A 24,832-nucleotide genomic window follows, 5' to 3' on the forward strand; every position below is an offset into this window, starting at 1 on the left:
TTTTATAATTACTTTATTCTGGATTTAAGCTTTAAAACTGAAAGAGTTGCCTTTTTTCTTCCTTTTTCCTTTTAGTGTATTTGACTGCAGCTCAATCACTGATCCTTGTAAAAAGTTACACTCTTCTGTACACTGTATGTGTTAACTTGAATATATCCAAAATGTATATTAATTATGTTGATATTTAGCTTTCTGTCCACATAAAAAAAAAAGTATTGCGTCAAAAATGGAAACTTTGAAAATCCTGCTCAACCCACATTAATGCGTCGTCACCTTTTACAATCAAATCTGAACGAACCCATCCCGACAGACCCCCCCCCCCTCCCCACGGGGAAACAGGTCCTAAAAACCTGTAAACTCATTCCAAGAATGCCACCTGTTTGTGTAATTAATGTGCAACTGTTTGCGTGACGTTTATTGTGTGGACAGTTGAGGTGACACGCTGACAGCTGCGCGCAGATTTGACCTCAGAGAAACAGAAATTTGTGTGGGTGTAGTCCCACTTTGTTAGATTATGTCCCTGTTGGCACTGCTTAGTCACAGTGCATACATTATTCCACTCTGTCTTTTCAGGAGAGCTAAAGGCCTGAAATAAAGTTTCCTGGGTCACTGTGCACATTTCTGCCCCTTTTGTCCTCCAGATACGTTCCAGAGATGTCGGGACTTTAAAGCTAAAAGAACATTGAGTTTCTTGTATGCATTACTCCGATGTACATGCACCTGCAGCAACAGGTGGTCACAGAGGGAGGCGCTTTGGAGCGTGTGAACTCAACAGATAAAACAGTCTGCTGTCTTTTCACCCGCTCTCGCTCTGTTCAATGGCCTCCAAGTATCCGGACAACCTTGCCTGGTATTTTGGCACAAGTCCCTTGAGTGTTGATGTCAGCTGAGAGAGGGGAGAAAAGGAGGGAGGGAGGAAGGGAGGGAGGAGGGGATGAAGGCCTGAGAGAGAGAGAGGAGGGGGAGGAGTGAGCGGGCTATTCAAGGCACTTGTCCTCTGTCTCCCTCTGAGCACAGAGGAGGGGGAGGCGCACATGCATTGAGGGAAGCACACTTGCACACATAGTAGTAGCAGCCGCATTTTCACAGGCTGCTCTTCAGACTGACAGCAGCAAACGGAGTTGAGAGGCAGCGCAATAGAGCGAGGGAAACAAGGCAGGCATCCAGAGAGGAGAGCAAAGCAGAGGAGGCTCACGCAGGGTTTCCCCTTACTGCCCTTTGGCTCTCTGGGACCCACAAAGGAATCTCCTCTGTGCTCTTCTTGAGTTGAACTTGCTTTGCCAGAAGACCTGCACCCCACTATGGCAGCCCTGGTGGGACATGGGAACCCTTGTCCCCTCTCATCTGATTCCTCTAAACTGTGGACTACCTTTATTTTGGGTGTGTTGACCCTTTCGACTCAAGTCTGGGGCTTTAACTTGGATACTACTCACACACTGCATAAGTTGGGAGACCCTGGCACCTTCTTTGGCTTCTCTCTTGCGCTTCACCAGCAGCGTAATCCAGACCCTCAGAGCTGGTGAGTGTGAATGCGGCACTGAGCTCGTCCTGTGTGTCCTGTGTGTTTCTGACTCAGGTCAAATATGTGATGTCTTGTGTGCGCACCTGCTTCTCATACAAAAGCTCATCGTGAGTTCATTCTTAGGGATCTAAAATGCTAATGCCAACACAGCCAGCATTTCTGCACTGCATCAATTTGTCAAATCACTGCTTTGCTGCAGTAGTTGCTTATGTGCAGCGTCTGCACTGAGAGGAAAGTGGATGAGAGCAAGCTTCCTGAATCAGAAGTGAGGATCTGATTTCTCTAAAAGGTAGAAGAGTGTTTTTAAGTCATTCTCTTGGAGGAACTCATGTCCCATGAAGTATAGAGTGAGGAGTCTTCAGTCTGTCTGGTTGTGCCTGTGAACCCAAAGTTAAGCTGTTCATGTGTGTTTGCTCTCTGATCTGCTGTTTGCCGGCAGCTGTTTTGATGAGTCTTCCAGTGTGACCGGAACACTCACGAGTCCTGTTCCAATCCTCCAGCAAGTCATGAATAAATGATAACAACAAGCCTGCGTGCAAATCTTTGGACATGTTTACGACAGGACCGCGAATAAAAGGCTGCCCAAGTTTAGCTGTCTGGATGCTTTGTGGTTAATATTGACGAGATCTGTTCCATCTGATTTGGTGGTGTATTTTCTTTTAGTCATGAATTTGGTGCTGCTTTTTGTCAAACAGTCTCTTCTTAGATTAATACAGCACACACTATCTGGTGAGATTCAGAAGCTAAGAAGTAAAGTTGCAGAATTGCAAGAAAAATCATGCATATAAAATAATTACATATATCACAGCACTCTGTATTTTATAAGATCCTAACAGAGAAGAATACACATGTATTCCAAATCTTAACCAACAGTTGAACTATAGCTGTAAAATAAATATAGCAGCGTTTGAGGTAATATCTTCCTCTGAAATTTACTGATAAATAAATGCAATGTTCATGTCACATGTCTGGTATAAGGGAAAATTAATGTTTAAGGATGAGGGAATTAACTTGCTACAAGCTCCTGTTTTGGAGCTCCATATTTAACTGCGGGCTGCTTAGTTTACTCGGGCTGGAGTCACCCTGTCGCCTGGTAAGACCAGGGGAATGACATCAGACACAGTCATGTCATCCCTCTGAAAACCAGCATGCTGTCCAGCAGCATTCCTGGGACTTATTTTAAAAAGCAACTACCAGAATACTCATTGTATCCCTGACTGCTGTGTCCTGAGTAAACAAGGGATAAGACTCCAGCAAAACTGTCCATCAGGGATGTTAGAGCCAGGAGACAGTCAATAAAACTCTGACCTGATGTGCTGATGTGATGATGCATCTACTGGAAGAGAGTGGCATGAATGATGTTGCTGCCGGTACGCTGGGAAAGTACTTTGTGTTTGGATGACTTTATGGTGATTTCATCCTCAGTCGGTCTGTGCAGATGACTTTGCAGGGTGTAGCCAGCCAGGGTTTTAGAAATGTTGAATAATGGGGCCCAAAACAATTTGACTATACACAAAGAAATGTATAGTATTACAAATTTTGTCAACTTTCAGCTTTGTTACTCTACATTTTTTCATGAACACCAATGTCCTTTAAAAGTGTTTAGCTCAAGAAATGAAATCATTAGGCCAAAAGGTAAAGCAGCATTTTATGCCCACTTTTGTGGAGGAGAAGCAGTCTGAGAACGTTCTGCCATTTCAGCAAGTTGACAAAACGATTTTAGAAAATATTATTTTTAATAATGGCCACACTGACAAATGCAACGCTTTTAACTCTGTTTTTAGTCTTTACTGTCTCCTGAAGAAAATACACGACTCTTTAGCCGCTCTCAGTCCACCAGCTACAGCTGTGTCTGTTAACCTCCTAAGACCCGAACTCTTTCATGGCGTTTTTAATTTCTCTTTGCTATTTGGGCTGATTGGGACCTGATGAATATAAAAACAAAGAAATACCAGATTTTTGTTTTTGACAAAAATGAGATCCACATTTCTTTTAAATTTTGCTAGAACAGTGGCAGTATAATGTCTTCGTAAGTGGACATCAGGCCCTTGTAGAGCAGAATTGAGTATTTTGGTCTAGACAACCCAAAATGTGATGTCCACATATGTGGACGGCAGGTCCTAGGAGGTTAAACAACTTGTTCATGAACTTATTCCCACAAGCACTTTTTAAGCTGTTTATAAGTGCTGCCTATCTAACATTCACACATGTATTCACACTCCGATGGATGCATTGGAGAGCAACATGGGGTTAGTATCTTGGATATTTGGATATGCAGACTGGAGCAGACTGGGATCAAACCACCAACCTTCCGGCTAGTAGGTGAGCTACTACCTGAGCAACAGCCAGTAGCGATGTGATGTCCACATATGCGGACGCCAGATTAAAAATGCACAGAAACTCACTGCACTTAAAAACGATGAGTATGGGCTGCAGAAACAAATGCTAAGGAGTCAAAATCAGATATTTTGGTAATACAATAAAATTTTATTTTCTTTGTAGTCGTTTGAATTTAACATGTAATAAAATGTGACATTAATGCGTTAATAAGCCCACATTAATAATGTATTCCACATTGTTTTTGCCTTAATTATTGTGTGATAAGTAAATGTTATGACATGGTTATTGCCTCTGTCTTTAAACCACATTATAACCCCACTATTACCATATTACTTTAGAGCTGTAATATAAAGTAGGGGAGACCGGGGATAGTTGTAACGTGGGTCAGTTGTAACACTTCCAATTTCTCCAATCAGGGCTAAGTTTCAAATGATGTGACTCATCCTGTGCATGCCTAATTCAGTTCTGCTATCACATGTGAAAAATCAGCACATTTCGTCAAACACAGACAATTTAACACGAAAAAAAGTAATTTGTACGCCAAAAAGTAAGTTTTTCTACTTTATTTCAATTTCTAATAGCATTATCTGCTTTGCAGTTAAACTCATCAAACTTAAATGATGTTATTTGTATGTCTATGGGGATATAATCTGTGTAGGTCTTTAGTGCTAATGTTTTAGCCGTTGGCTGTAATGTTAGCTAGTTCATGGCTATAGGAGTCTGGGTCAGTTGTAACAGCAACAGTCTGGGTTAGTTGTAACAATAATGCAGATGTTACAACTTACCACACTATTACTTTAACTTATATTAAACGAGTTGGGGCAACGACATCAGCAGAGAGAGGTTCACTGGTCGCTTTTGTATATGCGGTTAATGCCTGTTTGTGTTCCCACACATACATTATGCAGACCTCTGTGTCAGAGATGGACCAGTAGGAAGTACTGGTAGTGGAAATAAATCAGGATGGGTGCAAGAAACAGAGTTCCTCATCTTTCTGAAGCACTCTGCAAACCACACCAAGGTAAGCCAGGATAAAAAGTAATGGAATTGCGATGCTGGTGAACAACTACATTTTTTCAGCTTCATTGTTATGTTCAAAATTGGTGCAAGAGTTGTAGGTTATAATGCCCACTGAGCCAATGAGGCCAAACTCAAGGAAGACCAACCAAAATTAATGAAATATTCAGTTGCAGAAAATTCCATAATTTGTCTTTTTTGGGGGGTTGGAATATGTTCAAAAGCTAGATTTCTGCATTCTGTCACACACACACACACACACACACACACACACACACACACACACACACACACACACACACACACACACACACACACACACACACACAGCTACATTAATGGCTCTAAGTGCATTCATGTGTTGAATAAACAAAGATTACATGTTAATATTTTGTTAGTACCCTTATTTCATTGTGTTACATTTCACCCCAGGATATGTTACAACTAACCCAGACTATGGGGTTAATTGTAACATTTCACTCTTTGTGTTTGAGACCATACCATGCAGTGGGTAATTGTGCTGCAGAGAAAATAGCTGCACTATTTAATAGCCGAGACATGTAAATACTTTGCATTACATTTTGAAACCACTACCTTAAAAGAGCTCCAATTTACAGACAGAAATGTCAAAAATGTTACAACTATCCCCGGTCTCCCCTACTACCAATACTTTTTATCCTTCTCAGCGTGTGTTCTGGGATCACCAACACAAAATCATTCTGTGCCATTTCGCATGCTTTTAAGTCATGTTTTAATTAGATTTGAGGTAAAATCATAAATTGCATTAAAATAAAAATCCTCTTAGGGTCTATGAGACTTTTGGAATTATGTTTATTAAAAGAAAAATGGCTTTCAGCGGGAAATGGAAACCATCTAGTGTGTTACACTCTGGACAATCCTGACATGTTGTTTTTAGGAACATAATGAAAAAATAATTCTTCCATGTATCTTGGTGGGAAATTCTAAATATTAGAGGTTTTAATGCCCCTTCAGAGATGTATTATTCAGAAGCAGCACAATAGTTATGCTTCCTGTCTGAATAATACATTTCCATTAAGCCTTATTCCCTCTGTGTTATTACATTTCCTATTTGGTAGTTTAGTCTCCAGCCCTCGTGAAGCCGTCTGCCTGAAACTTATTGTAATCAGATGCTACTGACTCACTTTCTTTTTCTATGATGAGGGTTTGGGTTACTGTCACCTGTGGCCATAATGTTTTACAGTCATTGTGTGTTATGTCACTCTATTCGACTGAGAAAATGATATTTTTCTTTGATGCTCTGTGCTGTGCTGACTCATGATTAAATCATACTATAAAGTAATGCGAGTGCTAATACAGATCAGCGTAGTCATACTGTCGCCCCTGAAAGAGTTTCACCGCCAGCGGCTTTGGAGTTTCACAGTTTATCAGAAGCTCAGCAAAGATCAGAAAAGGCAATACTGTTTGGAGTTGATACCGCGTACACAATGACTGCCTTTTTGTTCAGTTTTGCAGCATCAAACCTTGCAGCTTATTTTCAGTATGGCAGTAAAGGTCAACCCATGTGACACAATATTATCATACTGACTCACATACTGTGAGGACAAGCAGGTCGTTGACACGGCTGAAGTAAAACTAGGCCACAGTTTAGAGCCTTTTGTAAACCTTTGTTTTTCTTCCTGAGCACAGGCCAAAGCTTAAACGAGAGAATTTCATCTTTTGCTGCTAACGCCAAACAGAGGATGAGACGTGATGGGTATTTGAGTCTGAGTTATGTGTACATCTGCTATTTTTAATGCTAAGAGAAGTGCTTCTGCTATTAGTGTACTGCCTGGTGAAGACGGGAATCTCCCTGGGCTTGAGCCCCCCACTGCCTGTTTACCTAAATTTAAATAATAAACATCTTTACGCTGTGGTAAGTCTGCCCAAAATAATTAAGAAAAAGTTATTCCTATAAGACAATATGCTCTAATATTGTCATAATTCATTAATAATGTACAGATTTCTGAGTTTCAGAGTGCTTAACACATGTCCAGGCACAGCAGTCCGTCTTTGCTAATCCTAGCTTGCTTTTTTCACTGAAATATCTGTAACATCACTTGTGCATTATCAAATTCTATATCAAAGTCCAAATCTATATAATAAATCCATATACAGTGCGTGCTGCAAAGCCACACATCATTGACAATACTGTTAGACTGTGATTTATCCTACAGTTGATTTACAATTGACTGCGTTGCAAAGCATTCATAGGAAAAGTAATAAAGTCTCAGGTTGCAGTAGGGGTCATGTTTACATGTGGTACTGCTTCTGAGAGTAGGCGCAGTCTGTCTCAGTGCCTGGGGGGGCACAGGTAGCTGACATAGTCACAGACATGTGTCTGGAGTTTGGTTTCATTGGCTGAATATGAATCCAAAGCAATGCTTTTTGAGGCCGAACAAATCCTCCTCTTGAACCGAAGGCATGATTAACACCCTAAGGAAGACTGGGACATAGGGGTGATCACATGCTGAATTCCAAAGGCATACAGAGTTTGCAAAACAAGAAGGGTTTGACATTTTGGGAAACATCCCCATGTACTTTGTTGTTCTGCTTTGGAGAAGAGAAAACATCATAATTTCTAAAAACATCATAAAACCTACATAGGGATTATAATTCTCATTCTGATTTCAGATCTATACAGAAAATGCACCGAGCAACAGATTAGACCAACAAACACTAAAAACTGGGGGAAACAGGTAGTCTGTGTCTGACCTAATAGATAGTCACAGTATTGTGACTGCCTGCCACACTGCCGAATCGTGACGCATCCATTGAAGTCATAGTGAAAATTTTAAGTGGAAAGTGGAACTTGTTCCAACATCTGCTCAATGTCTTTAATGAATGACTCAACACAGGAATGTGCTTTATATAATTAGTAATTATATTTGTTAAGGGGCATCTACACAAGAAGTGATTCAAAATTACATGATGACCAGCAACTGTATAAAGCCACTGACTTTAAGTGATAATGGGTGAAATGCATGCTAGTGACAGTTGTTGGTTATCAACACTGAGGCAACCAATTAAAGCAGCTACCACCAAAAGCTAAAGATACCATTAACTGATATACAACAGGGTAATAAATACATTTGAGCATTACCATGGCAACAAGAGCCAAGAAGGTCATGACCAACTGTTTTAGTAATGGGCAACGACTGAATCGCTTCATGTTTGGATGTCGCTTGAGAGAGGATCTGACCAAGAACAATGTAACCATCTTGCCATCTGCCTCACTGCCACAGTGCGCTCTTTGCTGTAAAAACCACAGTAAGTTATGGCCAAGGAGACAATGTCACTGTCACAGTGATGTTTTCTGGAAAAAGCTACCTACCACCGTATAAAGTCATAAACACTGTGTAGAAAGACTGAGTTTCCATTTCATAAGTGCAATGAGCTGTTCACTGACAGATTGTTACCTCGAACCTGTTTGTCACCTCATTTCTGTTACTTCTGTTAGTACTCCATGTGTTAAACTGTGCACACTAGAAACTTGTGAAAACCTTAGTGAACACTGCAAGTTATGCACTTATCAGAAATGATGAACTTCTATAGTGAAGACAACAATTCAAACAGCAACACATGATCAATATCTGTTCGCCGCCCTGTGTTGATGACGTGTCCTTCTCCTACTAGCTGAAAATTGTTTGGCGGTCCCTCACCTTCACCTCGACAGCCAAGATCAGTCTTCCACATTTTGGACAATATTCCTGATTTTAGTTTATGAATTATGACTCATTCACAGTATTCTCCATCCCTCCCTGTGGTGTTTCACACATATATATCTATAAGTGTTTTTAAACAGGACACAGCAGAACTTCTTCACACATTTATTATACAAAGAAGAATTTATGGGTGCTCATTTACATTACAACAGGCAGATAAAAGCTGCTTTTTCACCCTGGCTTAAGAGTTTAGAATGAAGCGTCCCCCCTTTCCCCTCCCTAATTCAATTCATGATTTCTTTTCCCGCTCTCTCTTCCCCCCTTTAAGTTGATCCCACAGTAACTTTCTCACTAAATCTCCAAGAGGCCATTCATGTGAAAGCCTCATAAATGTAAGAACTGTTGCAGTGCTTATTTATATGAGGGATCAGAAAAAGCAAAGGCTATGCAGCACGAGCTTTACAGTCTCTCGTGCACATACACTCGATTAATGCCCTTTTTTCTACCTCCCAATCACTCTCTGTCTATTTAGCATTCTTCTGTTCCTCTGCTGGACTGCCTGGGCTTGGACAAAAGCTCGGTGGGAAGCAGCATTGCCTGGTCCAGAGCTTTCAGGAATATTACTTTGCAGACTGCGTGCACACTGAAAGCTGATGCACAATCTGCAGCGTCAGGCTGAAACATATAACTTGGATCTGATGGAGGCAGTGCTGCAGAAACTGTTTCTGCATCTGAATTTCACAGTGAACAGATAAAATCTTGAGGTTACACATATATGCTTTTAATTTTAAACATTTTGTAGCATTAACTGCATAAATAATGATCTGTAATTTTTGACTCTGACCTTTTGCTTTCCTTGATTTCCGATAAAAATCTTAGCAATACGTTGAGCTGACCCCAGCACTCACTTATGAAAACGGCACGATCTGAATGTGGGGGAGGTGTCGAGGGTCTGATGGTAACGGGACCTGCAGGGATGAATAAATCATTGCATGCCTTCTCTTTGATTAAATGTGTGTGTGTGTGTGTGTGTGTGTGTGTGTGTGTGTGTGTGTGTGTGTGTGTGTGTGACTGATAAAGAAGCAGTTTAATAAATCACCTAGATAGTAGCTCGACTTAGAACTGATGGGCCTCTGATCTGTGTCCAGAAACACACCGTGCCATGCAAACCAGACCAGAGCAGGAAATTATGAGAGATGTTGATGCTTTTTGTTTGGAATTATTAAACTAGATTTTCAATTAAATTTTTCAATTTTGATGGCAGTGATCATATAAAGTGAATGTTTTATTTGTTCTTTAATAGATAATTGTTGCAGTGTCGTATTGAGACTTGCGTCAGTAATTTCAACAGATATGAGCTGAACTGACGAATCTGACTTACAATGAAATGCAGAATAAAAAGGCACCATGCTTTGAAAGTTGAAATGTAGTGTGTTGGCTAAGTTTATGCATCACTAAAATTAAGCTGTTACATATATGAATAAACACATGTGACTAATGGGCTTCCAAATGTGATCACAAGCATTTTTGGGATATTAACATTGAATTGACTTTTTAACTGCTTTTGGTTCACTATATTCTGTAGATTCGAGTTTCCAGAGAGCCCAGACAGCTTATGCACCAAACTACCAAGAAACTGCAGTTCATTAATGAATTAAAGAAAAACAATGACAATGGGAAATAAATAAGACACACTAAAAATTAGCAGTGGAATTTGAGAACCCTAATAGATAAGTACAGAGACGGATCAATACATGTATGACCAGCTAATGGCAGGGATGGGGGACAAAATGAGAATATAAAAGGAACAGACAAGGGATGGTATAGTACCCGAGGGCCATTATTTACCCATCTATGCCCCGAAATGGCTCTTCATTCATTGATCAGGGGGGCAGGTGGTGAGTTTGGGGGTTGTTAAAAATGCATGTGCAGTGAGGATGGGGTTACCAAGTACTTCAAGAACCATTTCTGCCTCTTCTTGCTGTCGTGAGAGTCAGCTAAAAAAAACAAATCTTATTTTTTGTACATTAATGCACCATGATTGTGATGTTCACATACAGGCAGGACGTTGAGTCACATCCGTGGGCAGTGAACCACAATATCCCAGAGGAGATTTGCAGGAACTGGCAGCTGTTTCTGTCTCTCTCTTTTTGCAAATTATCGAGTAGTGCCCAACTCTCTGCTCGCCTGCCCATACTGGAAATGTTAAAACAGGGTGATTCACAACTCGGTCACCTCGCTCTCAGCTGTTGTTTTCTCGTCAGCAAGAAACTGGAGTCAGGTGTTTACACAAAAAGTGCCATTTGGCTCAAGGTTCACGAGAGTCGTCACCTTGGTCGACACTGTTCGACAGCCTGTGTGTAGGCCTGTAATTCACAGTCTGCGTACTATCTGCATGAGTATTAATGCATTTTTCAGCCATTTATACACACGATAGCATATATTTTGTGAATGTGTATACAAGTGTGATGCGTGAGTCTGTGTATTTCCAGGTCAGAGGTCACAGTCTTACTCCAAGATAACAACAGAAGGTCTAAAAAGCCTCTGGGCCCCATGCTGATCTTTTATAGCTTCTGTCTATAGAGCAGCAATCTCACGCTGCTCTGTTGTGGAACGATGTTTGAGGGTGTGAGCACACAGACTCAGAAGCACTAGCAATAATGCAGTGAAACAAAACACTGCAAATATTTGCAGCATATTTGAGTCATTTCACAAATGTGATTATGCTATTAAAGCCCATGGCTGAAACATTCAGAGAAAAGGGTTGGGCTTCAGATAAAAGTATCTGCTGTTGCTCTTTAAAATGATTAAATGGACAAGCGTGAAAAGTGCCAGTGCTTTCTCTTTCTAAACAAACAATGCAGGGCTTTGAATTCAGCTCCCTGCAGATGTTTGCATCTTCTTCTTCACTGCTGTATTGGTTTGTTTACAGACTGGCATGTCAACACTTTCCACCCCAAGTATTTCTTTCACAACAAAGAAAAGGCACCCTTGTTTTTAGCACGAGTACTAGTTAATTTATGAGAATATGAATTTCATTGTAAGGGTTCGGGGAATTTTTTCGCCAAGCCACAGAGGAACACGTGATCCTTCAACAGGAAGATGGACACTACCAAAATTGGTATAAACAATTTAATAAGCTGCAAGCGCGTGGAGACCAAGTCTGTGGGATAGGCCAACCCTGCTGTATATATAATACCATTTTTGTGCTCTTTCTTTGTTATTTACTGCAGGATTATTGGTCCAAATTGCAACATATGTGATGGATTTCTTTCAACTTGATCACATTGTTGTCCTGGTTCCCTGCTGGTCTCACTGGCTGCTGTATGGGAGGCTAAACAGAGAGATGTGACTCCTGAAAGTGGGGGAGGAGTGAGGGAGGAAGAGACCGTGTGTGTGGACACCCAACCTGGATGGGGGATGGGTGGATGGGATAGTGGAGAGAGTGTTGGGGTCACTGCACATGCTCCCCTCAGCGAACATATGAGCGCAGCATAATGAGTGTCTGTGTTGTTTTTGTGATGATCAGCGAGTGAAAAAGGGGATGATGGCCTTGGAGTGGCTGTAAATCACAAATCAGAGCAGAGGTGTGGATATTTAAGAGGTTTTGGAAAGGAGCAGTAATAACTGTGCATTGGTATTTTGTTTTGTTGACAACATTTTTTCATTTTTTTCTGTACATACTCTAAATTCTCAAGTGCAAAGAACGCACTAATTTACATACAGCCTTGTGAAGTCGCCCCTCCTCCTGCTTTCTGTAATGGGCAATCTGTAATTCTCTTCGAGCACTGTAATTACTTGATTAAAAAATGACTGACGGTTTGTTTTCATGCCCTTCTCAAACATCAGTTCAGGATTTTATATGTGTGATGGGAGATGTTCCTATCTTATAGCACCAAATCACAACAACAGTCGCCTCAAGGCGCTTTATATTGTAAGATAAAGACCTCACAATAATGCAGCTTTTGTACTTGTGCCATACCTGCTGGTGTAACCATGCCGGTCTGACTGACTACTAGTAGAAGCACAGCTTTGTTCCAATTGAAGTATGTCAGCAAATAATGGATGCATTTGGATGCACACAGCTAACAAACAACCTAACAGTCTTCTACTTAACATCTGTAAGTTAACACTGCATATGTGTTGTTAAAGTTTAGCGGTTCTCCAAACCTTTCTGACACGCCACACTTCAAAAGCCAAAGAAAAATCACATCCCACACTTTTTTAATCAACCAATAATAATAAAACAGGAGCCAACCTGAGTTTGTGTTAAGTAACAGTCAGCAGAATGGTATCAGAAAATTCTTATCTGTTTAGTTTTACCAAGAAAATTCAACTCATTCAACTTACTTTTGCTTCGTGCTTTCCCCCTCCTTCTCCACCTGCAGTGGTTTGTCCCCCACCAGTATGAAGATCACTGGCATGTAGAAAAGCTATCCTCAAGTAAAGCTTTATATGAGGCTATAAACAGGTAGGGGCTTCTGTCTTCTCTGTCTCCTGCTGTAGACAGAACCCAGGTGCCTTATCTAATCTATGTGTTCAACATGGCAATGTAATACATACACATGCATGCTGGTGCTGAATCTGCAGGGCCTGAGTTCATGTGGGTTTTCTACTAGACCATCACATCAACACCCTGATATCTCCCCCAGGGTCAGCAACAACACACCTCCACACACAAAGGCACACATGCACACACCATACCAAATGTGGGTTTACTGAGAGAATGAGCTTGGCAGTGAAGCGCACGATCAGTCTGAGTCAATCCTAAACAATGATATGAGTTAGAAGCAGAGTAAAGGGCAAATAAATGAAAGCTCAAGTCAGCCAACAAGATTTATTCGTGTCAAATTTGGTACATGTGTCTTCAGAATTCACTTACAGGAAAAGGTCACAACACTTTTTGCTTAATTTTGCAAAGGTGTAATTCCAAACAAATTTCATGTAAGTAATGAAAACAATGTTGAATCTCTGCAAATATGTTAATGTAGACAGTTTTCTAACTTGAGGCTTCAGCCATTTGACTTAAATAAATAAACCTTTTAGGGCATATAAACTTTTTCTGACTTGTTTCATCTTATATTTATGAGACATAAGAGGTTATGAGATCATTTCTGCAGAAATAATTCCTTCTGGCTTGCACAGCTTTCCAGTTGAAGGAAAAAAGTCTTGTTATTATTATTTATTTATTTTTACAAATAATAATGCTATAAGAGATAATCAGAGCTTCTAGCTTCACATCCTCACACCTGCCCATGTATCTGAGCATGTGGGGGGAAGTGAGGTATCACCTTAACTCTTAAACATAAACCAGAGCCTCCTGGAATGTAGCGCCGTGAGAGGGATCGGATCTTATCAGTTTCGGGGTTTTTTTCTTAGTGATATGTTATTCCTCTTTGTTATACGTGTATTTGCATCGGCGTAACATCACTTGAAGATTTAGTTTTTCTTGCATGTGCATCACTGGTGATGTGAAACATCATTTCACATGTTTGCGCTCTGTGGCTGTTTTAGTTTCTGGTTGTTAAGGTGAGGGGAATCACTCCTGAGGCATGCACAGCTGCACCTCACCAGAAGTACTTGTCAGGAAAGAGACGACAGGAGCAGAAAATAGAAAGTTAAGCTGTCTGGCAGTCTGGGATGTGTCAGCGGTAGTTTATGTGAGTAGACTGTAGTAAAATACAAATTGTGAGATACTTGTACATAAGTATTGCCATTTGAGTCTACTTAGTTCTTATACATCACATTTAAAGGGGAAACCACTTTACTCCAACACAAGAAGGTGACAGTTCAGAGTAGGATTAGTAAAGTAGGTTACCTAACTGCCACAATGACAACCACACAGGCTAATGCATTATTAAATATATCAGTTTGAGTAGAGTGTGTCTGGTTAATTATTGCTTTTGCTACTTTAATTTAATTTTACAGCGTTTTATATTTTAAGATCAACATTTTGAACATTTTGGATCTTATGTGTGCTTTGCTCAGCCAGAATACTACTATTATTGCATTGTGTTACTTAATGAATAATGTTACTTAATTTCTAACACTACATATTATATTACTTTTGCATTACCTAACACGGCCTATTCATATAATTACTTTTATCTTTTAAAAGATAAAGTTAAGGCTGCAGTTTCACACACTTGCACAAATTCCTGTCCTAATGAGTACCTATGCAACAGCTGCTTTTTAGTGTTTGAGTATGAACTCAAAGCCAACAGCAAAGCTGGAAACCATCCCAAAGTGCGTTTCACAGCATTTGCCATTAATTTTACTGCAAAAACAGAGGCTATGTTTGAACCTGACTCACTGCCTTTGTTACCCGATGAAGATCAGGGTCTGGCTGCTGGACTCGGGTCAGCATACACTCAGCTTCAACATCACTCTGGGATCTTCCTCACTAGCTTCATGTTAGCGTGCTCTCTTTATGGATGCTTGCCAAAAAAAACAACCAACCAACAAATAAACAAACAAACAAAAAACCCAGTGTCCTGTTAACAGTGTATAGTTGTTTCTGCCCTGGATGCTGTTTGCACATTACCTATGCGAACTTGCTCTTTTCTTCAATAAAAAAATAAAAGTTTTGTCTGTTGTGGAGAATGCAGACCATGAAAGCTCTGCAGAAGACTCGTTTGTAATTTGATCATATCTCATTTCCTTTTAGGTGAAATGATATTTAAATAATATAGCATTTTATGTTGTCCAGCAGTTGATTTACTTTAATTGCTAGTGTGTGCCTGCTAGTACAGCTTTTTTGTGACAGGAACACCCTGTCTGAGTATGGAGCCAAAGTCACAACTGGCACATGCAACAACTTGTTATCAGAATCAGAATCAGAATCAGAATACTTTATTGATCCCTGGGGGAAATTATTTTTTGTTACAGTGCTCCATTTTAAACCAACATTAAGACAAGACAGACAATACGCTAACTAAGAATAGTACAATATATACATATATATACATACATACATACATAAGTCACTTATAAATAAATATTTGGAAAAGAAACATGTGTAGTTGTAGCAGCAAACAGTGTGTTAAGTGGATGCGTTGTACAGGGAGATGGCCACAGGCAGGAATGATTTCCTGTGTCGTTCAGTGGTGCTTTTCGGTAATCTCAGTCTCTCACTGAACGAGCTCCTGTGACTGACCAACATGTCATGGAGTGGGTGGGAGGTGTTATCCAACATTGTCTTTATCTTGGACAGCATCCGCCTCTCCGACACCACCTTGAGGGAGTCCAGCTCCATCCCCACAACATTGCTGGCCTTACGGATCAGTTTATTAAGTCTGTTGGCATCTGCGACCCTCAGCCTGCTCCCCCAGCATGCAACAGCATAGAGGATCGCACTGGCCACCACAGACTCATAGAAAATCCTCAGCATTTTCTGGCAGATGTTGAAGGACCTCAGTCGCCTCAAAAAATAGAGACGACTCTGGCCCTTCCTGTAAAGTGCTGTGGTGTTTTTAGCCCAGTCCAGTTTATTGTCAATGTGTACTCCAAGGTATTTATAGTCCTCCACAATGTCAACACTGACCCCCTGGATTGAAACAGGGGTCAAGTGTTTCCTGGTCTTCCTGAAGTCCACGATCAGTTCCTTGGTCTTTGCCACGTTGAGCTGCAGATGATTCTGCTCACACCACGTGACAAAGGAGTCGACCACAGCCCGGTACTCTGTCTCATCATCCCTGCTGATGCATCCAACCACCGCAGAGTCATCAGAAAACTTCTGAAGATGGCAGGTCTCTGTGCAGTGGCTGAAGTCTGTGGTGTAGAGGGTGAAGAGGAAGGGGGAGAGGACAGTCCCCTGTGGTGCCCCTGTGTTGCTAATCACCTTGTCAGACACACACTGTGAGAGACGTACATATTGTGGTCTTCCTGTCAGGTAATCAACAATCCAGGACACCAGAGAAGCATCCACCTGCATCGCTGCTAACTTATCACCCAGGAGGGTCGGCCTGATGGTGTTGAAAGCACTGGAAAAGTCAAAAAACATGACCCTCACAGTGCTCGCCGGCTGGTCCAGATGGGTGTAGACACGATTGAGCAGGTAGATGATGGCGTCCTCTGTTCCGAGACGAGGCTGATAAGCGAACTGAAGGGGATCCAGATGTGGTCTTACTATGGGTCGCAGCTGGTCCAGGATGAGCCTTTCCAGGGTCTTCATGATGTGGGAGGTCAGTGCCACGGGCCTGTAATCCTGGGGGCCACTGGGACGAGGCGTCTTTGGTACAGGGACGAGGCATGATGTCTTCCACATCACCGGGACCCTCTGCAGACTCAGACTCAGCATAAACAGTTTATGAAAGACTCCACACAGCTAGGGGGCACAGGCCTTGAGGACAAGGGGACTCACTCCGTCTGGTCCAGCAGACTTGCCTGAGTGAAGTCTCCTCATTTGCATCTCAACCTGGTATTGAGTGAAGGTGATGGGTGGGGGAGGGGTGTCAGGAATCTCACAGGAGGCAACATGTGAAGAGAGAGGCTGGCACAGTGGTGTGGCTCTGGATTCCAGGCTGACTGCAGGTGAGGTTGTGGGGGTGGGAGCAGACACTGTGGTGTCGAATCTATTGAAAAACAGATTCAACTCGTCGGCTCTATTCTCACCTCCCTCAGCTCCCCTGCTGTTGGTTGGCCTGAATCCAGTGATGGTCTTCATGCCCCTCCACACCTCTCTCATGCTGTTCTGCTGGAGTTTCCACTCCAGCTTCCTCCTGTAATTGTCCTTAGCCTCTCTGATCTTGTCCTTTAGTAACACCTGGACCTTCCTCACCTCCTCTTTGTTGCCCCCTCTGAAAGCCCTCTTCTTGTTGTTGAGGAGGGCTTTGATGTCCTTAGTCACCCACGGCTTGTTATTTGGGTAACAATGAACAGTCTGAGCTGGAACAATGGAGTCGGTGCAGAAAGTTATGTAGTCTGTGATACACTTATATTTCTTTGAAGTCCACCTGGAGAGGATGCGCAGGTTATTAGCCCGCAGTTAGTATGTCAATGTGCTATTATTAGTTAATTAGTCATGCACTGTATAAATACCTGCAGGTATTAATGTTTGCAAGGTACATTATCTAAATTCTGTTGATAGCGTACATGTTTACATGTTACAGTTACAAAATAACCCTTAGCTTTTTTGCTGTTAGCAATTTAGTGACGTGAATGCATCCTCAGCTCCTCTGGGATCACAAATAATAATTCAGCAGAGCAGAATTTAAATCTGGATTAACTGTCAGAAGGCCATGCTGCTTGTAGCTTCTTCTTGATTGTCTTCTATGGACAGACGGTTTGTGTCCACAGAAGACAATCAAGGAAAAGCCAAGTGGTCATTCCTGTTATATTTCTTTGAAGTCCACCTGGAGAGGATGCGCAGGTGGTGCATTCTAATATAAAGTCTTGGATTAGCTGGTCCACATTGTCATAAAACACTGGCAAGCACATGGACATCTGCATAGACCTCCATACTCTCTGACTGATGACGAAATTCATGTAACTTGATCCTCATCAGACTCACTGACGCAAAAAGTATAATTAAGGCTTAAATCTTCATAAAACTTAGAGAGATGCATTTAAATACACTGTTGTGATATCAAAAAGACTAGATAAAGATCTTGATGACTAGATAGGCTTTGTGTTATTCCAGTAATGTAATAATGTCTTGCTTGTGTGCCTGACGCCACATCCAGCTTTACGCGTGCTACAGATAAAGCTGGATAAGGTTGGAAATGATGCACCTTTGATCCAATTACTTTACCAGGAGCAGAGTGGATGCAGTGCAGTAAAATGTATGCAGTGTACGCTATCGAGCATATTTTGATCTGAACTATCCAGTAAAGAGGAGTTGCTCTGCACCTAGCATTGTTGTTATAGCTGCCTCGTTGTAAACACTGAGACACCAGGTTAGAGTTACTCTTGGCTGATCCATGCTAAGCTTCTAGCTTGTTAAACTCTATTTAAAGTCTTCCCTCACACAGTGATAGCTCTAATTTAAGTGTGCACATAACAGTAGATAGTTAGGGAGTAGATAGGAGGAGAGCTGTTGGCTGGAGCATTTTGCACAGGGTGTATTTGCACAGCTGAGCGTAGCACTGACATAGCTAACATCACTGTCATAATTAGACCTGTAGGCACAGTTCGGTGGCAGTGCAGGGTAGACCTCGGTATCTGTTTTTCAGGCTTCCTGTTCTGCTCTTTATTTTTTGCTTTGTCTTCTGTGTTTCCCCATGTCTCGCTTCCATGCATATGCCATGACTGACAGTGTTGGGTGGAATGTGAACATTCGGTTTTTAAATAGCATCCTGGCCTGAATCAGCCACTCCTAATAAGGCAGAGGGCCGTGACACTGGCCCTAAAATATCAGCAACCACCTCACTGAGAATAAAACTTTTCTGGGCCTTGTTATTTAGGGACAACTGATAATAGCTGTTGGATATGAGTGCAAACAAGGTACACTAGATATAGATTTCCCAGAGCTGTCATAAATATATTTCAGGCAACATAACATACTCTACTGAATGTAGCCTCGTGTTCAGGGTGTCTCTTGAACTGCACGTAATTGTACTTTACAGTAATGGCAACTTAAGGTGAAGAACAGCTTTGAGGAAACCTTAATTTGTATTATGCACTATCAACGTTTGACACCAGGTTTTACAATTAACTTTCCTTTCATTTTCCTTTATTTAGGATACTGGTGGGAGCTCCAAGGGCGGCAGGGCAGGGTAAGTTGACGGGCAGTCGACCAGGAGCCCTGTTCAGGTGTCCGATCACACCAGAGGAGTACGACTGTGAGAGGGTTGACATCGATGGAGACGGTGGGTTTCAAGTGCAGCTGAAACAACTTGTCGGTTAATTTGTCAATTCATCAACCAAACTATGACGTGACTTTTATTCTTGGTGTTTCACTTTGTTCTCTGTACTGTGAAATTAAACACTTCAACCAAAGACAAAACTTTAAACACATCAACTTGGGCTTTAAGAAATCTAAATAACACCTGGACCTCCGTCGGTCAAAGAGAATTATCTTTATTATAAACTACATTATCCCAGGCAGAATATTAATGACATCATGGAAATATATACTGTTACTGTATCATATTTATAAAGATACCTGCTTCATTTTTGTGAAGTGAGAAGTGAAATAACACTTCTAATAGGTGAAGTGAATAAATAACAAAGTTCTGTTTGCTTGTAACCAGAAAACAATACAATATGGAAGCCGTCATGACTGACAGTTCACTCTGTGTTCTCTTTCAGTGAGGTGGGACAGAGAGAGCAAGCACAACCAGTGGCTGGGAGTTACAGTCAAGAGTCAGGGCATTGGAGGGAAGGTTGTGGTGAGTACCAAATGCCCAAATTGGGTAAATTCACGTTGTGCTGATGATCAAGAGATATAAGAGCAGACATTGTGCATTTCCAGCTTTGGTTCATCTGCCAAGTTGTTGTTTATAATGATGAAGACTTTAAGACTAATTTGGTCATTACACTGTTGCATAGTATCATATTCTTTAAAAAAAAATCAAAGGCTAACTGATATCCAGGAAACCCTAATGCGTTTTTCCCCCTTCACCAGACCTGCGCTCATCTATACGAACTGAGGCAACGTGTAAACCAGTCGTCAGAGACTCGGGATCCCATTGGCCGTTGCTATGTCCTGAGTGAGGACCTGACTAATCGAGATGACCTGGATGGAGGAGAATGGAAGTTTTGTGAGGGTCGGCCACAGGGACACGAGCAGTTCGGTTTCTGTCAGCAGGGCCTGTCTGTCAGTTTCACCCCAGACAAAAACTTCATTCTGTTCGGTGCTCCAGGAACATACAACTGGAAAGGTAATGTGACCGACTGATAGAAGCCTTTATTTAGAGTTTCATGTTTTACTAATCGGAAGACCAGAGGAAAACCTGTGTAGTGTGATTTGGGATTGAATGTACTGCTCACAAAAATGCATGCAAGGGGTGACGAAGGGCTGGAAATCATCTTTCAGATGGATCCCTTCTTGACATGCCCCGTTTCATTCATAAAGATGAATGCTAAGCAGAAGGAACTGGCAGGGGTTTTTTTTGTCTTTAGTATCTACTGATTCCTTCTCTTATGCCTTTCTGAGTGTTGTTCTATTACAGTGCAAAGACGATTTACCACGAATGTAAAAGAAATATGAGAAGAAACTCCTGTTGCAGCTAATGTATGCTAGAGAAGAAAAGCAATGCAATGAAACTGTCTAATTAAATAAGTACTACTAACAGGACAATCCAATTAATTTATAGGCCAGTCTATTGATTGAACACTGAAAATATGCAGCACAGCTTAATCCATTTAATATAAATGGTCTAAGATATATTGGATGCAAACATCAGTTTCTGGATGATTCATATTTTAATAAAAGGCTGCTTTATGGAACAAAAGCTGAATTTACACAACGCCTGTTCTAAAATGTCTAAATTCTGTCACATGCTGGATTTGGGAAGCAACACGTGAGCATGCGTATCTATGACCTTGTCCCTGTTGTTTAAGATAATGTGCAAATCTGTGTTTGTCACCGTGCTGTGCCCTCACCTATTTCCTTTCCAGGCGAGATGCGTGTTCAGCTCCTAAACCAGACTCTGCTTGACCTCGGTATCTATGACGACGGACCTTACGAGGTGGCAGATGAAAAACAACTTAATGCCCAGCTCATCCCTGTGCCCTACCACAGTTACCTGGGTAGGATTTGCCCTCCCTGCTCACTGCTGCCTGCGCACAGGAGAGATAGAGAGGGCCGGGGGAGGATGACACCAGGACTTAGACTGTACCCCAACACAGCTGACTTAACCACAGGAATTAGCTACAGTAGCAACAAAACTGCCTCTGATTGGTTGAAGAAAATCTTGTAGTGTTCCTACTATTCCTGGACATGACTTTTAGCTCAGCAATTTATGACTCATGAAGCCCTGAACAGGACTCCACCTCATTTTTCCAGCCTTTGTTTGACTGTGGGTGGACATGTAGCCTGACAGGATCAGTCCTCATGTTGCTACTATTTGCTCACTTTCTTGGGAAAACAAGGGAAAATACTTGATGTCATCCTCATTCCAGCTACCGCCCATTGTCTGAAAATGCCAGTGGTGTACAGTCTGAGCCTGATGTGTCATCTCTCCACCAGGTACCCAGTGGTTTTGCAGGACAAACCACTGTAGCACCACACAGAAAGCAATCAATCACAACCTCTCACCTGCACCTCCCTCTCCCCTTTTCTTCCTCTTTCCACCCCCACCACCATTTCACCATTCCATCACACCCTCCCCACGCTCCTCTTTCTGCTTCTTTCTGTTTTCTCCTCCTGTTTTGGGCCATAGGGCTCTTGTTCATGGCTAGCCCCGTTGAAGATGCGCTGCTGTACAAAACTCTGGAACCATCAAGGCGGCCCACATCGTTTGAGGATGTAGCTCATAATAGCTACCTAGGTTTGTAGGCTTGAGGTGCTGTCGTTTGGACCGGACTGGGCTTGTAGTGGACATAGTATCTTGTTTTTCTCCGTCTTTGTCTTAATCCTTTCTGATCAGTTACACAGTCTGTCTGTCTATATAGATTTTAGTGTGTAATCTATGTTAAAAAGAGACAGCCATCCAAAGTTATACTTCCTTTTTTATTTCATTTTTTAAATTTAATTTAATTTATATTTTTGGCACAGTTATATAGTTGCAGAAGAGATGGCCTTCTCTTTGGGTAGCAGGAGGTGTTTGTCTGTTGTTTGTCGATCTCTTTTGTTAGTTTGCATGTGTCTGTCCGGATGAAGCTTTCCAGGGTATCTTGGTGGTGGTTTCACTTTAAGTAGTTGCAGATATACTAAACCGAATTGTTTTAAATGGTTTAACTAATATACAAGACGAGTCCACAGCTGTGCGAGGCTATACCGAGGCACATCATCAGCATGCTAACATATTTACAATCAGTGCTAAATTTTTTAACACGTTAATACGCTAACTTTTGCTAACAAGCATTGAACCCAACTGCAATTGAGGTGGATGAGAATATTATATATATTTGTTATGTGTGGTATTTTTTCATTACTGACTATTGAAATCTGGATGATGGCCTGAGGGCTGATGGAGTTTTTGGCATCAACATGAATGGCTAGCAATTAAGTTTCATTAAGCTCTATTTAAAAGCAAAAATACCAGTGTAACAGCGGTGAAAGAGGAAAAGTAACTCTGGTTATCACAAATGTCTGTACAGCATTTCAAATATAATGGTAAGAGGCCTGTACTACGAAGACTTCTGCTTACCCTGGATGCTTCGGGGTTGTTGTTTGTACAACAAAAGTGGTTCACTTCTCACTGGGGTATATCAAAATGGTAATTCAGGCTGTGAAGCAGTTCCAGATTAGAGAGCAACAGGTGCAAAATCACTGCCTATTGACCTGCCAGGTTACCAAGAAGGTTACCAGTTCTTGAAGATCCCTTAATCCTCTGTTTCTAAAGTTTTTTAATAGGTTCTAATGTCTTTGATGAGTATCAGTAAAAAATATTGATTCTTCGAAGTAACTTTAAACTCTTTTCCTGTTGGCTTCAAACACTTTTACAACACGTTTATTATTTTATAAGCATTAACTTATGAACCTAAAATAGGACACCTGCTTTTACTTTTGGGCTTAATTTGCTCGTAGTCTAAGGGTTGAATACCACTGGGGCAGCAGCTGACAGATTAAAAGCTAAAACTGTCCTTTACATATTAATTTAATGAGATTCTTGATTGTAATCTATCAGATTCTTAATGAGAGTGTTGTGAAGTGATAAGTCTGTCGAGTTCCACCGTCAGCTTTTTTGCCAGCTTTTCTTCCAGGCTTCAAGTAGGCTAAACTTTATTAATATAGTCACTCCTTTCTCATCTTACTGACCAATGCGCTTAAAGCCCATACTTAAGTAAAACTGTATCACTCTACAGTGCTCTTCCTCTCACACATACTCTTACTGCTTTATCTGCAGCAGCTTTGTTGCCTTAAATCTGTATTACATGTTTGAAATTCATATTTTCTCCAAAGTACAGCTTCATTTCTCTTTGAAGAAAATCGAACGGGTCTACTGTGAATACATTTATCCATAATTATGATCAGTCAGATGCCGCTAACACCACCCTTTTCATGTGAATGTGCAGGCAAAATCCTGGTTTAGTTTAGCAAGTTGATACCTAGCTTCATGTGACTGCTTATCCTGATTGGATAAGTGAATGCCCTCGGTATGATGAACTCACTTTGTAGTACAGGCCTAAGGTCAAATGAATCAATAGTGGTGCACTGTCACACTGATATTTTCATTCAAACAATAGATACATTTTATCAAGATAATGATGTGATGCTTTGTGATGAATTTCTCAGTATTTAGTGTCAGTTGTTAGTGATCCACAGTCTGCTGAGCAGGAGCTATTCATTGTTAGTTTGGGTTTCCGGTCATTATTTTTCCTCTAAGTGTGTGGATCTGCTATAAATCTCTTTATTCACATTCCTCCAATCCTGCTTACCCTCCTACTCACCGTATTGAGCCGTCTCCTTGACAACACTAATTCCCACATGACCTTTTTGCCTTCATTTATAACCCACGTGCTTCCATTGATCCTAACCAGATGATACGACACACCTATGCATGCTTACTAAAATGACAGAGACTGTTGTAGGAATTTGCAGCTTTTGTTGGATCTGAAATATCACTGTATTGTGTCCAATAGGAACAGTAAAAGTATTCATTTAAAGAAGTGACGGCCTGCTGAATGAAAAGAAAGCTTTGTTTTTATCTCCATCAAGGCCAAATCCAACATTACACATAGAATCTCTTCATTACAAGCTAAAGGGACTAATGCTGAGGCTGCAACCGAAGAGTAGTCATAATTAGAAAAGTCAGCGTCGAAACAACGAGTACATAGAAGCATCAACATTTACAAGTATCATCTTTGGCTCTTTATCAGGTAAATTCAGTTTTAGTCTAAAGAAGCTTTTAGTCAAGAAATAAACTCTACTTAAAATGTATAGCCATGGCAAAAAGAGTTATGATAAATAAAATATAGCAAATACATCTTAAGATGAACATCACACATGACATAATACACCATGTGATTTATTTAACAAAAATTATGCCAAATGCAGAAGTGGTATGTGTAAAAAATACTTACACTCATATTGCATCATACAGCAGTTAGTTATTGCAAATCAAAGGAGGTGTGAGCGCCTTTATTTTATAGATAAAACAAAATAACATCCTTTATTGTCAGCTACTGTCTCTCTGGTCCAAAGGAGGAAAAATATAAACGT

The 24,832-nt window shown here is 41.1% G+C and overlaps 1 protein-coding gene across 6 annotated transcripts in view; it reads left to right on the top strand.

Annotated features, from left to right (window-relative positions):
- The first annotated feature begins 1,026 nt into the window (after positions 1-1,026).
- itga7 (integrin, alpha 7) overlaps positions 1,027-24,832 on the top strand; it is a 41,807-nt gene continuing 18,001 nt past the window's right edge. For 2 of the 6 annotated variants that reach the window (XM_026166726.2, XM_026166727.2), the window contains exons 1-5: positions 1,028-1,519; positions 19,243-19,370; positions 19,813-19,892; positions 20,129-20,384; positions 21,124-21,255. In XM_026166726.2, coding sequence (XP_026022511.1) covers positions 1,302-1,519; positions 19,243-19,370; positions 19,813-19,892; positions 20,129-20,384; positions 21,124-21,255 — 814 coding nt within the window. In that variant the 5' untranslated portion in view covers positions 1,028-1,301. Of the gene's footprint in view, positions 1,520-19,242; positions 19,371-19,812; positions 19,893-20,128; positions 20,385-21,123; positions 21,256-21,887; positions 21,996-24,832 lie in introns of all 6 variants that reach the window. The other 4 variants (XR_003272377.2, XR_003272378.2, XM_026166730.2 and 1 more) reach the window with 4 other exon arrangements.

Source organism: Astatotilapia calliptera, chromosome 5, assembly GCF_964374335.1.
Source record: "Astatotilapia calliptera chromosome 5, fAstCal68.1, whole genome shotgun sequence".
Classification (NCBI taxonomy): domain Eukaryota; kingdom Metazoa; phylum Chordata; class Actinopteri; order Cichliformes; family Cichlidae; genus Astatotilapia; species Astatotilapia calliptera.